General features: G+C 39.2%; 1 protein-coding gene across 6 annotated transcripts in view; it reads left to right on the top strand.

Moving 5' to 3' along the window:
- LOC122974363 (phospholipid-transporting ATPase ABCA1-like) overlaps positions 1-19189 on the top strand; it is a 187391-nt gene that overhangs the window by 122564 nt on the left and 45638 nt on the right. For all 6 annotated transcript variants that reach the window (XR_006400365.1, XM_044342335.1, XM_044342333.1 and 3 more), the window contains 7 exons: positions 374-468; positions 1169-1274; positions 4971-5045; positions 7078-7247; positions 12733-12910; positions 14079-14194; positions 15677-15821. Coding sequence is in view for 5 of the 6 variants with exons in the window: in XM_044342335.1 (XP_044198270.1) it covers positions 374-468; positions 1169-1274; positions 4971-5045; positions 7078-7247; positions 12733-12910; positions 14079-14194; positions 15677-15821 (885 nt within the window). In the remaining variant the exon portion in view is untranslated. The remainder of the gene's footprint in view (positions 1-373; positions 469-1168; positions 1275-4970; positions 5046-7077; positions 7248-12732; positions 12911-14078; positions 14195-15676; positions 15822-19189) is intronic.

Here is a 19189-nt window from a genome sequence, read left to right as displayed (position 1 = left end):
TGCTTTTGTTCACTGTCACTGCCCTCATAAAAGCAAAAAAAGCCCTGATATACTTCTGCACACTACCTGCCCAGCACCAAAAGGTAGAAAAACAAAGTTAGTGAATAGCAAATCACTAGCAGCTATCCATTTAGGAGCTACAAAGCCAGATGTGTCCTTTGAGAGTTGCCAATATAGAGACAAAAGGAACATTGCTCCATAACGCTAATAGTGGTCATAAACTCCATAGGGTACCCCTAAAGTCATAAAAAACAAAATAAACAACTGACAAACCAATAGTGTGTATGTATTTTAAGTGCTAAAATTTTACTTTTTTGACTTTTCCTCTCTTTATTTATTTATTTATTTATTTATTTATTTATTTATTTTACAGAGGATTCAGAATACAACAGACACACTACTGAATCTAACAGGACGGAATATGACGGACTTCTTGGTCAAGACTTTTGAGCACTCAGGAAAAACAAGGTATTGTGTGTCAATATGAATGTTGTGCATATGAATGTTAGTAGAAAAGAGTTTTTTGAATACACCGGAGCATTTAAGGGGAAAAATAGTTTGTAATTCTTGTTTTTCAATCGGGATATCACTACAGTGCACTCATGTGTCTGCTAGCAATTTTAGAGGCTAGTGAGTTGTTTCCCTCTTCTTTTTTTTTTTTTTTTTTTTTTTTTTTTGACACGAAAAGAGCCAAATTACTACCTGGGCTGCTGTTGTGTTGTTGGTACATCCACTTTCAGAAGATCATTGATAGCGGTATGAATAAAAGGACACACTGCGCTGCCATTTCCATCTCTACATGTTACACACTTGTCATGCTTTGACAAATCCCGCTGGGCTATTCTTTGATATGCTTCTGTTAACCTGTCATTTTATTGTATGAAAATATTTAGAGCAAACTGTTGTTATAAGCAGTAGGGTTGATATGTTTGTTCAGCCCTGTAAATGCGTTCTAATCATGTTTCCAGAATATATCGTACGTGTCCACGTTCTCACTTTCACTCTAATATCTGCTATTACTGTATGCCTCTGTATCTTGTCTGTCTTTGTGTGTGTGTAGCTATGCAGAGTGTAGAAATGTGTGGGTGTGTGCATCCTCGGCATTACTCATGTGCTCTTACCTCCACTTGAACTTCTCTCTTTCTGCTTTTTTTTTCCGACTCTCTAGGTATGGAGGGATCTCCGTCGGTGCAGTCAACTCCCAAGTCCGCCTGACCGAGGCAGCAATCGAAGCCGCATTCAGGGATCTAAAAGACCTATTCACTTCATTTCAGGTATATAATAAATATCGGCATTCTCAGAGTCAAACCTGTTGATACCATATGATTAATTGAATTCCTCTCAAGAGTGAAGAAGTTCTATATCGTAGCGAGAGGTCAAAAGCAGTACACTCAGAAAATAGCTCAGGGGTATCTGCAAGACCCCAGAAGTCTTTGAATTTGTTTATCTGCAGCATAAACCAAGGGCAACACCTCCCTCAAACCACCAGAGTGCTAATCCTCAAATCTCTTGTTTGAAAACATAGTCCAATGATTCCTAAAAAAAAAAAAAAAAAAAAAAAATCCTCCACCGGTTTTGAGTTTTGTCATTCATGAAAAACTGAACAAGTTTTGGTACTATCTACCGAGAATATGGATTTTCACATATTACACATTTTCTGAACTTGGAAATTCCACATTCTTCCAACACTGTTGAAGAGATCCCAAGAAATCCTTCAGTGATGCTACCAGGGATGTCAGTTTCAGTTAATTTTGCTTTCAAATGACCGACACCGTATTGAAAAAGAATATCTGATGTTGTGAACAGGTAATTGTCTAGCCGTTAGAGAAATGTGTATGCAAATTAACCTATAGACTGATATGTGTAACCGGTCAAATATATTCTCGGCTGTTAACAGATTAACTGTTAACTGTCGACATCTCTAGATACTACAGTAATTTTTCAAATGTAAGATATTTGTGGCATTGTGACATTGATGTCCTCGTACTTCCTGGTACTTTAAACAAGCCTTGAATTGTGTCGATGCACATTTATCAACCTACATACATTTTTGCAGGTTCGTGATTGAAAAAGTGAATCAGAAACTGCTTTTCTCCTGTCAAGGTTGCAGTTTGCCTCTCGTCTTTTGACTGCACTACTCCTAATTGGAGCATGGCATTCTTTGTTCAGCTAGCTTTGTATCTTGGATACAGGTGATGTGTTTTTTTTTTTTTTTTTTGAGAGTACACTTTTGGACCCCACTGAATTCTTGAACAATTGAGAAAGGAGAAAGAAAGCAAAGGAGAGAGGAGGTTTAGATTCTTCAAATCCATTTTGTTGAGTGTCCATGGCAACAGGCTATGATTGTCTGTGCATTGCTTTGAATAAATTCAGGAATCTGGGTCTTCACTGCTCAAGAACACACACACACACACAATCCTGCAAACCGTTTCACTCTTACATTTATTGAACTTTATCTACTTGAACTCCCTCATTTCATTTCATCTATACACATTCATACACCCTTACTCAAGCACATTGTTTCTTGAACTCCATCCTAACTTGCTGGTCCCCTCCCTGCATCTCTCTCTCTCTCAGCCTCTCTCCTGCATACACACAGTCTCTCATTAACATTTCAAATTTTGGACGTTCAAACTACTTTGAGATCAGCACATTGCTTTGCCCTCAGGCGTCTCCGGTCTCATCCCTACCCAGGCTCCCTTCTCTGTCTCCCGGATCTCAACGCTAATGTGACTTTAATTCATGCAGCAGCGATGATGTAACCCTAATGGCTGGGCATTAGCCGTTCCAGCTCTGCATTCCTTGTTATTAAAGTGCTACACTGTCCTTGGGAAATGTCTGGCTCTCTGCTGCTCTGCAGGCATTGTGATGTGAATCGGTAAGGGGGAAGTAGTATGTTTTTGCACTCTGAGCCACCTGCGCAGACTGGGAAGTGGGCTTTGAAATTTCAGTTTAATTGCAGTTCCTGTGTCTAGCAGGTAGAAATAAGAGTTCTGTGTTGAAAGAGGTGACGGGAACGATGAGAATAAGAAAGCCCTTGTGCTGGCAATTGTATAATAAAGCCAAAAAAAAATGTATTTCAAATGGCACATTTTCTCATGTAGATGGTGTAAATGTTACTGCTGTTCCCATAAAAGTTTTTGTAACCTCCTCAAACAACAGTTTTATAAGATTATTTAAAATTTTCAGAGAAATAAGCCTCAAATTTAACAACCCATGAGCTCCTTCCCGGCAAGATCTCAGTACACTCACACACGCACACACACATGCAGACACATATTAACACACTGTCACACAGACCGTATGACCACACTATCACACAGACCATTTGATTACTGAACTGTGCAGGCCACTTTGGAATACTAGCCAAAAGAAGTCACCACACACTCGAGTGGCTTTATTGCTGTGTCGTTAGCCATGGCACTGGCAGGTCCGCTGGTGAAACCAGCCTTGTCATTGTCCTTGAGTGGGGAGGAGTTTGTCAAGGATTAGACCCAGGCAGCTGTTGGCCCCCTTCTCATCTCTTTCTAGCCACTACTAATCCTCAAGAAGGCCGCCTGTCGGTGCTGCCCGACGCTGCTTGGCATGATACAAACTGAAATTAAGTAAAACACAAATACGGTAAACATTCTCTCACTTTTGCAGGAGGAAGCATTACAGACAAGAGTAGGAGTGTTGTTCTCTGCCAGGTGTATGAATAGGTAATGACTTGGAACAGAGGGGATGTTATTTAACACAAATACTCCTATCTGTGTAGTTGGGGGGGTTTTTTTTTTTTTTTTTTTTTTTTTTTCTCCTCCTCTTTCACACAGTGATATAGAAAGAGATGAAGCCTTCATGCTGTGTTCCTGAAATGATGTGTAAACATTTTGGTATGCCAAAGGAGCAGAGGGGATCTATAGAAGGGCAAAAACAAATAAATGCTCTGAATACGCTCTTGAAATGTTTCCAAATTTCTGAGGATGTGGCTGAGTAAAAGATTGTGGGATGAAAAAGTAAGAACAGACCTATGATCTGTGTAATCCCTTGTCCTAAGGTAACTGTCTTGGGGCTGAAAATGTCTTTGGTATCTATTTCTCTTTCAGCGGCGCAGATGAGCACGTGCACCTGAGCACACTCGCATTCTTGGGATGTCTTTCTTGATTTTTCTTCTCTTATTTTTCCCCACCCCCCCACCTTTCTCCCCACTTGTCACCCACACTTTTTCTCCGCCGACCTCTCCTCTACTCCACGCCACATCCACTCTCCCCCCTTTTCCCTCCTCTCCTCTGCTATAGCCCTATGATGAAGGCAGGGGCCAACAGGAGGTCCATTTGCATTTATATCACACATGTAATGTGCTCAGTGCTCTTATGGCTGGTTTGAACAGCATGGTATCAACGTGACACTTTGGAAATCGCATGCCTGTCATCTCAAGCCCTCATCCCAAGGCTCATTTCACATGAAACATGAGTGGAGTTAGAGCAGATTTTTAATGCAACCTGTCCAGTCTACCCTCTCTACACCATTTTCATTTCCTCAACTCCCCATGAAACTGAGCAGACTCTGGAAAACACTTCTTTTGCTGTTATTTCATCCGTATATGAGCAATCGGAGAATCCAGTGATACTGCTTAAAACCGGATCTGTAAATTAGGTAATTAGACAATTTCTATGTTACTTGTGAATCTTTGTTTCATGTTCTTTCCCTCCTCTCATGATTTTAATTATTTCAACATATTAAATAAAACAGAAATGTCAAAAGAGGAACAACTTCGGAGTAGCCAAAATAACAGGGGACACATTTTTCCTTAGTCTGTGGGAAATGAGTGGTTCAGCAAACCCAAATGTTCTCCAGAAGTCTCAATTCTTGTCTCCCTCAGCCTCATGTTTTGCATTTCAAAGAGCAGTAGTGGTTTTCCAAGTGTAGCCAATTAAGTCTCCAACTGTGTTTTTTTTTTTTTTTTTTCTTGTTTTCCTCGTCGTCATTAGGATAATGTGACTGATCAGATCCTCCAGAATGCTGAGACTCTGCTGAAGAAACTGGGAACCAGGAACAACGTAAAGGTATTATATTAATTGCCGTGTGCCCCCTTTACTCTACGTTTAGATTACATGCGATTAGATGAAGGTTTAATGATTGCGAAGGTGAAATTAGGCCGGTGCCATTTGAATTTTTGGTGAGGAATGCTGATAATGAAGAAAAACAGGATATAGATAGTCAGTGAAGAGTGAACCCACATAAAACCAGCCTGCTCACCTTCTTACTTGTGCAATTTGCTAAATTGTATGTTGTTAAGTCTTAAATTTTCAGAACACTGTAGCATCAAACTTTAGGAGTTAGGAGCAGATGGGATAACAATGGCACCTTGGGTTATGAATAAATAGCTATAAAATGCAAAGTTAGGATACAGCATGATGGTTTTGCAGAAAATGTGAAAAATAGTGCAACTCAATAATTAAAAGCCATTTTTGTATTAAATTCCAGTCCAAGTCCAACCTTGAGTTTCCTTGAACAACAATAAATAAGATAATGTATTTTCACATATTTTGCTGTATAATGAATGAGATGCTGTCTCAAAGACAGAGATTTAATATATAATGTTCCAGATAAAGTTAGTATCTTATGCTAAGACTAGAGTTTTGCTCCTTTCCAAAACAATGTGATGCTCAAAGTAGTTTCAATAGTGGAAATGTGAACAAGGCTTGCCATCATATCTACCTACGTATTTTCCACTCCCTCTGTACCACCCTTGTGTATTTAGCAGACAAACTTTTGCTCTTTACCATTATCTTCAATGCATAAAAATGATATTTTAGCAGCTTTCACCTTTCAGAAACTGAAGGATGATGGAAACCTAATAAGAAAAATAATATCAATTTTAGTCGACCTGTGTGTCTGAGATACAGCGAGCAGCAGAGAAAAAAAAAAGAGAGAGCGGCAAACAGGCAGAGAGAGACAAGAGTACAGTATGTGCGTGCGTGCACATCTGTGTGTACTCGAGTTTCTCCATATCCTGCTCTGTGATGCAGTGTTATGTTAGGCTGACACTCAAACACCATCCACTCTTAATTAGCGCTGCACTATCAGCAGGGAGTCCTCTCTCTCTCCCACTCTCTTTCATCCATTCTTTTTCTTCTACACCCCAGCTGCCACAGACTTAGAGAATCACTTACATTAAAAAAAAGAAAGTGCAAGAATGTTTTTACTCTGTCTCTGCCACTAGCACGCTACGTCGCATCAGGATTTAACAGTCAGCGCAGGCCTCTATCTACTATTGAATAAAAAAGTAATGTTTGTCAGCTCTATTGTTTATTCTTATAGATTGCTTATTCTTTTATGAAATAAGTCAACATAAATCTAGTGTATCTCTTTGTTTTAGAAATTACTGTTTTCTAGCCATTATAAGACACTTATGAAGATATAAAAACACAGTACACACACAAAAACAGAATAGCAAATATCTTGTGCACAGTGGCCACGGTGACACACTTATGCACATCCTGCTGTGTGGTGCATAAAAGACTTCAGTGTTACTGCACATAAAAGCGACTCATTGTTGCTGGAAATGCTTTCTCCATTTCTTAAGTTGTGGAGAAATGGAGTGCTTGTAAGTGAAGTGACATGCTTTATGGTGGCCATATAGGTGGTACACAGCTCTTAACAACTCATCATCTACTCAGCTGTCACAACCTAACTAGCAGACAGATTCTGTGTTGTTATTGGTAATTATTATTTTTTGTACCTTTCTTTGCTACATTTCTGGCTAGTTAGCGATCTAGTAAAGCCAAAATAAAAAAACACAAACATTTCCTGTTTACTGGAATGACACAAATTGCCACTCAGCAGTGCTTTGAAAAGAAATCCACCTCAGAATAAGACAATTTCACTCCCAACTGGTCCGCACACACATAACTTGTATCTTTTTGAAACATCTCTCTCCTCAGAAACTGCCGGTTAAATCTTTTTTTCTCGTTTGTCCACATCCAAATTAATCCTCCATGGTGGTGCCAGATGTAGTTGCTAGGAGACATCTGAAGCAACTGCAAAGCCTCTACATGCTGTTCTCAGTGCTAATGGTTGTCTCTACCTCTGCAGGTGTGGTTCTACAACCGGGCATGGCACGGCATGGTGTCCTTCCTCAGTGTGGCCAACAACGCCATCCTGAGGGGAAATCTGCCAGCAGGACAGGATCCCCGCCAGTATGGCATCTCCGTTTCCAATCACCCCCTCAACCTCACCAAGCAGCAGCTCTCCTATGTGGCCATGTGAGTTATCAGTTGGACCAATAAATGGGTTAAAAGGTAGATTTGGTTCAGACAGCATGGCGGAAGTGAGTGTGGATTGAAATGCTGCCTTGTTCCAACTATGTGGAGCAAAGATGCAAGTTAAAAATGTCTTGCTGTTCGTCATAATTACGTCCTTTGTGCTTTGTAGTGTTCCAGGTTGAGAAAAACAGGGCAAAGATTGCATATAATTGAGAAATACAATGTTATTTAGTGAATATTAGCAAGCTGGAGTGCTAGCAACATACTGTACGTACAACTTTACATTTGAAAAATGTGGATAAAGACAGTGTACAGTTTACTGAGGATCTAAGCACAGTTTAAAAAAAAAAAAAAGCTCTATTGTTTTTGCAGTGTATGCTGCAATTATTTCAGAAAAAAAAAACATGTAAGGCTTTTTTTCTCACATTTACTTTCATGGATGTAGTGTGTGGTAGTGGTGCAACAGGTATGCAGACTGTATACAGGATTCAAAACCGGACTCTAAACGGTTGTGTCAATGACATGGTTACCAGCCAAATCTGCCTTTTCTGTCTTTTACTTCTGAAACCATTGTTTGCATTTCACTAGCAGTAAAGGTTTTCTACATTTTTACCATCACAGTCCTCTTTGCAGTGAGTGATAGGTCTCTCCACTGCTGCACGCTCCAACAGAGCTTTCCTTATATAGAGAAACGGGGGCATGGTAGCATGCTAATTACTGATAGCGGGCACACGCCTGTCAATTTAGAATGATTCTGATTCACTAACATACACACAGTGGTAAGAACAAAATTGGCTGGTGCACACATGTCATGAATCTGACGGTAACTTTGAGTGCAAAGTAGGAACATTTATACGCACATATTAGTGAATGAGACCTTGTGTGTTTTTGAGTTTCACCCTATAGAAATTGGAAAGGTGGAAAAAGTACTTGCTGGGCTAAACAATGATAAACCAGCTGGTATGGATAATCTGGATGGATGGTTACTTAAAGTTGTTTGAATATAATTTCATTGCCAATATGTCACATTTTCAACTTGAGTCTGAAGGAGGGGTTATTCCCCGAGGCTTGGAAATCTGCCAAGGTTATACCTCTAACGAAAAAACAAACGGGAGAGTTTCTCAGCTGCCAATAGCGGGCCCATTAGTATTCTTCCAGTGTTAAGCAAGCTAATGGAAAAAGTTCTTTTTGAACAGATACCACACTATTTTTCACTTAATGAATCAAATTCTGATTTCTAGCATGCCTATAAGGCAGATCACTCTACGTGCAGGCAGAGATGATCGACAAATGGTTATTTTACTTGACTTCAGCACAGCATCTGATATTGTGGGCCATAGGTTATTATTAACAAAACTAACTGCATATGGGTTTAGTCCAACAGCAATCAATTGGATGAATAGCTACTTATCCAATAGGATGCAATTTGTGTTTTTAAGGGTAGCTTTTACTCCCCTTAGTGTTTAGCAGCGTACCCCAGGGGAGTTGCCTCAGGACACTACTCTTTTCAATATTTACCAATGACATGCCTTATGTTTTGGATAAGTGCAGTGCTACTCTATTTGAAGATTATACAACTATATATTTTGCATCAAATAACAGAACAGAGTTAAGGAACACACTCCAATCTGAACTGCAACCGTTGTTTGACTGAATATGTATATAAGTATGATGTTCAGGGCCAAACACGCCACTAATAATGATAATCAGCCATGCCTATCACTCACAGGCTCCGATATTGAACAGGTTCAAGAGGCAAATTTGCTTGGTGTCACACTCGATGGGCAGCTATCATGGGAGAACCATATTGAAAATATTGTTTAAAAAAAATGGGTAGAGGAATATCATGCATCAGAATATGTTCCTCTTTTCTTACCCCTGCCTCTAGAGTGCTAGTGACACAGGCACTAGTTTTATCTCACCTTGACTACTGCTCAGCAGTCTGGTCGGGCGCAGCCAAAAAAGATCTGTCTAAGCTCCAATTAGCTCAGAATAAAGCTGCAAGGCTCGTGCTGCCCTGTCCGTTAGGTGTGAGGCAGAGTACAGACAGAATGCATGCCAGTCTAGTCTCTCATGGCTCAGAGTAGAGGAGAGGTTGGCATGCAATCTAATGGGTTGCTTTAGGAATATCTATTATAGTAAACAAACAAATTGTCTGTACTCAGATAAATTATGTGAGAGATCAACATAGTCACATAGTTTAGTTTTTCCACTTGATTTTTACTCGTCTTGAACATGTTTTTTATTGAGACTTGTTATATGTGTTGTATTTCCTATTATATATGTTGTTTTGTTGTGTGCAGACCCCAGGAAGTAGCTGCTACCCTAGTGGCAGCTAATAGGGATCCAAATAAAGAATAAGAGACTGATGGACTGGGGAACTGAGAGAGATAAGGCAGAGTGAGAGTTACAGAGCAATGGAGTGGGAGAAAGAAAAACGGAGACAGCATAGACAAAGAGAGAACAGATGCGACAATACAATGAACAGTGTAAGACAGATAGACAGGTAGATAGATAGATAAATAGATAGATAGATGAGGGATTTGTTTGAGTATTCACAGATTTGGAGACTCATGGGAGCCCCTTACAAGGATATACATTTTTTCTCTCATGCCTTCTCCCAGGGCTCGCTAGAGAGCAGCTCCCTATGAGAGTCAGAGATTAATGACGTTCTAAATCACAACATACTGGCTCATACCGTATGGCTCTAACTGCTCTCTGTGCACTGTGTACAGTTTTGTTTTGTGATTATGAACAGTGATTTTGAGCTCAACATAATCTATTGTTGATATTTTGCATTTTGGCTGTTCAGAGACCTCAACAGTACCATAACCCTGACATTATACAGTTAATTCAATGGCTGCTACCAATCACAACATATGAGCAGTTATATTACATGCTCCGCCACCGTGCCAGCAAAACCTGTAGTTTGGTATTTATGTAGTGATCAGGTGCCTTGAGTTAGAGAGAGAGACTGCACCAGCGTAAAGAGTAAATTACAGTGGGCTGCCTACCGTAGATTCAGGATGAGCATCTGTTCCTTTTACCTCTCTGTGAGGAGTGTCACAGCTACAATTTATAAACTACGTTTTCCAGATTAGCTTGGACCCACCTCCATTGTTGAATAAGTGTGCAGATTGCAGACAAGAATGGGTAAAAGCAAATTGTGCCATGTTGAGCGACCAGAAATCACTGTCAGATTCAAATTGACACACCCCTCTAGTGCGCTACCAGTTTCAAGTGTGGCATGAGCTACAAAATTGTGAATGCAGGTGGAAAACAGTTGATGCTTACATCCATTTAAATTAGCACTTTACTTGCACAATGTCTATGTGCTTTCGTTCATCTGCATTAGCAGGAAAATAGGGCTTTCCAATTTCCACTGTCATCATCAGAAATGTCAGACTTTGGCACCATTTCGAAATGGAGATATCTGTATCGCTTCTTAATTGCTGAGGAATATCATTTTGGCAACTGTCAAAGACTTCTGTTCTTACCAGCCTGTTGAATTTGATGTATAAATTAATTGTAATCTGCAAATTAATATTGTTTCTGATCTACGCCACACACACTATCTGCAAAAATGTGCCATTTAAATAATCACATGTGGTTGAGCTAACACATTCATTTTTGTAGCAAAGTCGAAAATGCTTCCTGACAAAATCTACATATTTCTGCATAATATAAATACTGGCCCGAATGTTGTGCCTGAAGCCTAATAGTTAATAATTATCTCATGCTTTCAAAACCTCTACACTTTAACATGTAAGGCTGTGCTCTGCAGCCCTTGTCATTAACAAAACCTAAAGGAAAGCAATACGCACTGTAAAGCTATACTCCCACTGCTCATCTTTATTGCTGTTCCATTATTAGTTAATTAGCAGATTGCTTGTCCTCTTCTTCACAGCAATTACCCAGCTTCAAGCATTCAGGGTTAGATCATTCACAGCTTTGTGCCCTACATTATCTCCCAACCCAACCAGAGCACACAGCCCTTGAAACCTGTTGAAATGTAGGTTGGCGCCCACTGCTGTAAATTATTTCACATTTATGTGTTCTAATTGCGTCTGGTTGGCGATGATAAATACTGCCATGTAGCCACACAGGGTAACTTATTTAATATGCTAATTACTCAGCGGGACGTCTTGTGAGAGATTATCGCAGGCCGAGGGTGAGAATGACGGTGGGGGTTAAAAAATACGCCACAGTTTTATCCAATGCTAATTGAGCAGACACAGCGAAGGACACTTTCAAAGCTAGGATGGTATAAATGAAGACAGATGACAATGAATTAAAGGTCAGTATCTTGGAGGAGAAAGGACCAATTTGTTTCTAACATGAAAGAAAGACTGTTACATATAAGAAGTCTAGTCAATATTTTTAACTGTGGTCCTCTATTCTCTTTACTTGTTGACTGGGTTGCCAAGAGACCAATTGAAGGTGAACCCAACATAATGGCCAATCATGATTTCAGAAGGCTAATGATCCTTAAAAGCTGTTTTATTATGCACCATTATATACAACCATCCTTGTGAGCTTTTTCCATGATTGTATACAATGCTTGTCTAATTAAATCATCAATACTAACAAGCAACACCTGAAACATTAGTTGCATATATTATTTCTGCAGGTGCAAACAAAATTTGTTGAACTGCATCTTATCATATGCAAAGTAATAAATGTAATGCATTTATTACATTATAGGAAATAAGCCAATTGCAGCTTTAACATTGTTTCAGTGTCGTTTGACTAATTTCCTGGTACAAGAGAACCAACCAGAGACCTGTTTAGTTTTCTTAGAATTTCTTCACTTTTATTCAGTCAAGATTTCTTGACTGTGACAAAGTCTCACATACACTTTGCAGGCAGCACAGTGTTAAGTCTAACCTTTTCTTATTCTGTTTGACGTCATTGTGGTGATTGTTAATAGTTTTCGCCTTGTGAATGTTGGCAAAGGAAGTAAATGTGAATACTGTGGTATTTAGCCATGACTAGTGCCTGCTGAAATGGAAAATCAAGTGAGCCAGTATTCTCTTTTAATTAAATTCAGTGAATATCATACCAAAACTTTAATCAATGTCATAGGAAGCATGATACCATTTCATTTAGAGTTCAATTAAGCTATAGTAATATATTTGATAAAGATATCTCATATTCCAATTCATGAGAATAGCTGTTCCAAATCACTTTACCCCTGTGGTGCATACTTATGTTTTTAGCACCCAGGGTTAACAGTAAGATAATTAGCCAATTTACCTGTGTTCTAATGAAAATGTGGCACTGTTCTTCTCAAATCAAAAGGGAGTCTTCAGAACATCAATACATTGTCAGCATCAATTTTAATATATTTTGTACAGAGTTTAAAAATATCTTTTGGACAAAGTTTAATCTCCGTTCCTATTTTAGTGTTTCTTCTTCAGTGTCCTGGTACACACTAATCGCTCTCCAGTCAACTTCCTGTTTACTGTGCTCTCTTCAATCACAGGGCCACAACCTCCACTGACGTGGTGGTGTCCATCTGCGTTATCTTTGCCATGTCCTTCATCCCTGCCAGCTTTGTCCTCTTCCTCATCCAAGAGAGGGTGAACAAAGCCAAGCATCTGCAATTTGTCAGTGGAGTAAACCCAGCTGTCTACTGGTTGGCTAATTTTGTCTGGGACATGGTAAGTATTAACTTCATCAGGCTGTTGTATCACCTCTTAATTGATCATGGCATTGGCCACTTTACTAGTGAAAACTAGGTAAAACTATAAGATTTATGCTATAATGTGATTCATTTCACCCAGGTTTCAGTGCCGTAGGCCTCATTTTACTATACTCCCCAAACTATCCCAAAGATTTTTTTTCCACCTAAGGCTAGATGTAAAAAAATATCCATCCACTATAATTGATAATGTAGCTTTGACACCACTGAGTTCTGGGGAAAGCTTCACCTGAGCAACTGTTATTGGCTGAGGCGTAATTATCGACACCGGCTGCCCCTACTGGTTACGCTCAACAGGCTTACTGGCAGTTTCCCTGAGGCATAATGGAAGTAAACATTTTATCAGGTACCTTTGGTAAAGAAATGGCATCAGGGCGCTCATCATTATGGTGGATAAATGCTGTCTGAGTGGAAGACAAATGTACCTAAGGAGCCACTCTAATGATTCTAGCCCGAGGCTCTCTGCATTAGCATACATGCTCTGTCCAGGTTGAAAGCTCCTTAATATTTCAGTGTAAATGTTTTATGTGAACTGTAAATAAACATGTATCATTGTATCTTTATATATTCTTTTTACTACATTTGCAGTTTTTGATTATTTACCAGTAGAAATCTGTGGATTCGTTTAAGTTTAAGCTTTGCAATCCAAAATTGAATGAATGATAATGCAATTATCGATTATGTTAAATTTATTCTTGGGCACAGAAATGAAAAACTACAGCTTAAAGATTCTTTTCCAGCCTCCACCTTTGATACTGAATGGATTGAAACAAATATTAGATAAATATTAAATCTCTTAGTTGAAAATGTTATAAAACCATTGTACACTTGTACAATGTGTCATTGAGAGACCACTTGCCTCAAACAGAAGAGCCTCCAATGGTTCTGTTATTCACTGAATTAATTAGAGAACTAAAGGGGAATATATTTGAGTGCTAATTAAAAAGTCATCTACAGATTTCATAATTACATGTCCCTTTCAGTTTGTCTGGGGAAAAAAAAAAGAATGTCAAAAGCAAACAATCTTTTCATGTAGTCACTAACGCCCTGAAGAGCGATTTAATAATCATGGGTTGGCCTCTACTTTTGATGTGGATAGCTTCTTATATCTCGTTCTGTTCTGACAGTGCAACTACATCATCCCATGCTTGATTGTGATTGTGATCTTCCTTTGCTTCCAACAAAAAGCCTACGTTTCCCCACCTAACCTGCCTGCTTTGGTTCTACTCCTTATTTTGTACGGGTAGGTAAATTAACATCTCAAAACTAAAGTTTTGTTTTTGTTTTTACATTTGCATCACAGATTGCGCCTTAAGCTACTGTATGTAATATATTTTGTAACTGCTAGTTTAAGTGCTTCACTGAGTCTTCGATGTACAACACTTACTATATTTAGTGAAATATTTAGCCTTTTTTTCATGACAGCGGCAGTAGATTTAATAGAAATGTCTGTAGTACAGGTCTTGCACAAAGACATCCCATGATGCAAAGAGGCTCTTGTAATGATAAACTGTGTATATATGTCAGTGTGTGGAGTTGCTTTGCAGCTTTGAAGACATGTCAGATTTTGCCCAATGGTACATTCAATTTGACAGTTTAAATTGCATCCTCTTTCAGCTATGGCAACACCCTGTGGCTAGTCAGAATTTAATTTGTTCAATGGCTATCATGGCTGTCCCTCTCTTATATATTTTGAAAAGCTGGTATACAGTAGTTGTTGTGTAAAAGATATTAGGTATGTTTTTATTAAGATACATTTTTGTCATTATCACCTTTATTGGATAGGACAGTATAGAGGCAGACAGGAAAAAAGGGGGGAGAGAGAGGTCCCCATGGGTTTTGTGGTATGTTCTTAATCCGTTTGGCTATCAGAACACCCCACTATCAATCAAAATGATTTGATAGCTAAAAAATTGTCACACTTTTCCAGTCTTATAGGGAAAATACTGTAAGTTCTTGGTTGACAAAATCATAACTGTTTATAGTACATCACCTGTATTTTTCTTGTATTTGTAATTGGGACATTATCATAAATGAAGGGGTAACTGCTCTAAATGTGCAGCACAGTAATTTAAGCTGATTCATATTAAGTTGGTACTGTGCTGCGGTGAGGATTATAGCATCAGTGCAATGCACTCGCTGTTACATCATTGTCTACTGAGCTCCCATGTGAAAACCCATATGTAAATGAAGTGTCACATGTATAATACCCAACACCATAAACCATACCTTGAGGCCTACTAGATCATTCACAGCCCAAAAGAAGACAGCTAAGTCAATGAGATTTGGACCTAAAAATATACCACAGCTAACAAGTTCTGTAGTTTGTTGGGATTTTTTTTTTAAGTATGCCTGAATTTCCAGAGATCATACTGAGCTCATGAATAAAATGATAATTTAGTTATTTTTCTCTCATTTTCATTTAACTGCTGGGTCACTTAGTGGACATGCAAATGATCGCAGAGGCAGGTGGTGCTATTAAAGCACAAATGGTACAACTGACCTAGTAATCTGCATTGTTGAATTAAAAATGCCATGGATTCAGTAAGTGCTAACATGAAATCTGCCACGGGGTGCCATATTAACCCTGATAGTGAGTTTAATGAGTCTGGGTCACAGTTGAGGTCAGCTTATTCTTTGTGATTTCAATTTCGTGTCGCTAAAGCCGGTGGATCCTTGTTTTTCCTCTCTGTCTGCTTGCATGACACTGTGTTGTTTTATTTAGGTGGTCCATCACCCCCATGATGTACCCCGCCTCCTTCATCTTCAGCGTACCCAGCACAGCCTATGTGGTGCTGACCTGTATAAACCTCTTCATCGGTATTAACGGCAGCGTGGCCACCTTTGTTATGGAGCTATTTGATGATGATGTAAGTGGTGGCCGCACACAAACACACACAAATACACACAAACACACAAATATTCCAGAGAGGACGGATAAATAACCAGACAAGCAGACGCTCACGCACATACAGTATATGCATCATTTTAACAACATGGAAGACACAGTTCCTGTGAAAAAGCAGGCACAGACATTCAGTCTCCCATAGCTGCATAAAAATTATATTTAGAAGATATAGCAGTGGATTGCTAATTGACTTGAATCATACTGTAGATAAACGCTCTGTGTTTTCGAAGCAAAGGCTTCTATACGCGTGTGGGTGGAGTGTGTACCCACCTGGTATAACTTTTAATATATTTCCTTTATCCTCTCAAGGATTTTTCAAAGGAGTTATTTTCTCTATTCTCTTTAATGTTTAATCGTTTAGTGAGAATTGCGTCTTCGGAGAACTTTTCCTCATCCATCTTTCAGCAAGTGTTCATTTTAACTGCAAGGCTGCCTCGGTCTCAGGGGAATCAAAAGACAAAGACACTGGGAAAAAAAAAAAAGAGCTAAAAAATGGAAACCTCAGGTTGGAGAGGAAGAGAGCGAGGGGAATGTTGACTGACATTCATTTTACTTTTGATTGTTATTTGAATCACATTTCGTTATAAAAGAGAAATTGGCCTGCTCTGACTATACAATGTGTGAAACAGCCAGCGCTCTCAGTAGCAGGACCTCAGTTACTTACAGGTGGTGATGTTTGGGGAAAATCATCTGCTTTTCATGATGTCTTTTTTTCATTTGGGCTCTGAACTAAATATGTCTAATTTGATTTGTAGACTTAATTGTTATTTGCATGATTAGCATACATCATCCACACTTGAATTTTTTTTTTCTTCAGTTCATATTTTTAGCCTCACGCTGATCAGTCATTCCTTGTCAACAGGCACAACGGCGCTTCACTCTCTGACAAGCTGCTTATACATCTGATGCTTCATCACAATGTCTCCCACAGCTCTGATCTGACACTTCAGATGGAGTGTAATGTTGTCTGAAAGATTTTGCCTCTGCACACTCCCAACTTCGACACGCCTGCCTCTGACTTGATGTTTCCTCTGGCGCCGCTCGGCAATGGCATGGGATGTTTACTGTCTCCTAACGAGGCTGCCTCATTTACATTGTGATTTCATTATCAGCGACGTTCATTATCAATTTGTATTTTTCGACTGGCACGTCTCTCCTCAAAGAAAGTCATCGTTGCCATTTTGTTGTCTCTGCGTTATCTTTATTTATTGATACAGTGTTAGTGGAGCATATTACTCATAAGGGGCGCCATTGTTGGTAATTTAATGGACAGCATGTTGCCCACAGGCAGTGTAAAGGGACGGATTTACTGTGCACATCTCTTATCCAAGGCATTAGGAAGGGAGATAGTATTTCTCTCAGGATCGGCTGAGACCGGACAGGGGTCCGTGATAATTCTCCTAATCTGACTTGATTTCACTGCTGATAAGAGAAGCTGATGGGTCAACATCAATCAACAAATGTTCCAACACAGGTTTCCATGTTTAGAGTGGATATCTCTACAGAACACTTCAAAAAACAACTAATGTAGATACGACAGTGCCCCGGTGTGCCCTAGTTAGGCAGAGAGGGTAGACAAAACAGCTCAATCCAGGATTCTCCCTTTGCAATTTCTACCATTTCAAAGCTTTGTGTCATCATTTATAGACTGCTCAGCAGTGGCATTAGTTAAACAGCGTCGCTCAAAAGTAAAGCTACAGGCTTCAGACTGTTCTGTTTTCAAGCACAGGGTGAATCTAGATCCCTTTTGGGTATAGCACCCTTTTTTATAAGAGAGGAAATAGAAAAAGTAACAGAGTGAGAAAGCAGAGCTGCAGTTTACAGACTTGGTGCCCCAGTTTTGTCTCGAGACCAATGGGAGATTTTCTTCCCCCCAGGACTGTCCAGCTCCCTGTGGATTGCATCAATCCCAGCCTGCCTTGTATCTTCGAAGCAGTGTCTGAGTCAATACCTCCACCACGTGCCACTCAGAGATAACCACAGGCACATATAGATTTTCTAGGATAAACATATAGGTGTGGCAGCGTGGGTAGGTACTGCTTAACTCATGTAGTGTAATTGGAGAGCACTGTGTGCTGTCCAGCAGCTTTCATTGACTGGATGTTTCAATTGGCGTAAAAGGTAGTAATTTTACATAGTATAAGCTTTATAACAAAAACTGGTTTCATTCTCAATTTTTTAAAAATCTATACAGAATATGTCAATATTTATAGTGTACAGACAGATACGGATGCAAACACGTGTTCAGGGCAGCTTAGTCTGTTTTCCCTCTATTCTTTTTCAAAAATAACTACTTCTCTACAAAACATAGCATGACAACTACAGCACAGATTTAGCTAAAATCCTTACAAACTCCTGAATTTGCCGATTGATAACATTCTCACCTTTCCACAGGAGCCACAGTAGCACAAAAAAAAGTATGAATATCATCTCCAGAAAATATCTAACAAGACTGCTCGAGCCGTATAATGTGTCTGTCTGCTCTCATTGTGATTCCCAGCATTATGAATGAAGCCGTGCTGTGTGAATAAGCACATGTAGCGATATGGGTCAGATAAGCACCTCGCAGACTGTACCACCTTCAGAACCATTTGAAAATGATTTATGGGCATATAGCACAAACGTAAAAAGGGAAAATTGTCCGACATTTCATCATCTCTGACTAAGAGCCTCTTAGATCTCCTTGATGAACACCCAGCCAAAATAAGATCTGTTATTTCATGTATTGATCTCAAATTAAGTCTCTTCACATTCCTCCGCCAGACAGATGGGCCCCATTCAGCCAAGGTCACCGCTGTTGTTTATTTATTTGACTTTCTTTATCTCTGTAGGTGCCTTTAGAAGGTCTTAAGATGTGTGTATATGTTTGCATTTACATACATTTGCCAACAGCTGAGGAATAACAATATGTTTGAGATGAAATGTTTACAGTAAGGAACTATAGTGTTAATGTCATCTTTAGGTATATGTTTTATCTTTTCCATGTTTAAATACAAAAGAAGATAGCATGCTGTGCTGCAATGAAATAACAAATATACAGTATATCAATCCAAAAATCTGCTCAGGAAGTTCAGCTCCTCCATTACCGATGTGCTTTTGAAGCAATATTGCAATATATCAGACTGTTGCGCTTTATTGGCATTATCTGTAATATTTATTTTCTGAATGTTATGACTATGGATGTATTGATTGATGAGAGGGATTCATTTCTCAAATGATCTCCCATCCTTATTTTAGAGTACAATGTATCTATGAAGTGTGATCGCAGTTCTTTGTACCCTTTAGTCTTCAAACAAATGTGTAAAGTGTAGATAAAAGGAGTGATGAATT

The sequence above is a fragment of the Thunnus albacares genome, chromosome 22 (assembly GCF_914725855.1).
Source record: "Thunnus albacares chromosome 22, fThuAlb1.1, whole genome shotgun sequence".
Classification (NCBI taxonomy): Eukaryota; Metazoa; Chordata; class Actinopteri; order Scombriformes; family Scombridae; genus Thunnus; species Thunnus albacares.
The sequence above is the reverse complement of the archived record's forward strand: the minus strand, read 5'-3'. Positions and strand labels throughout refer to the sequence as shown.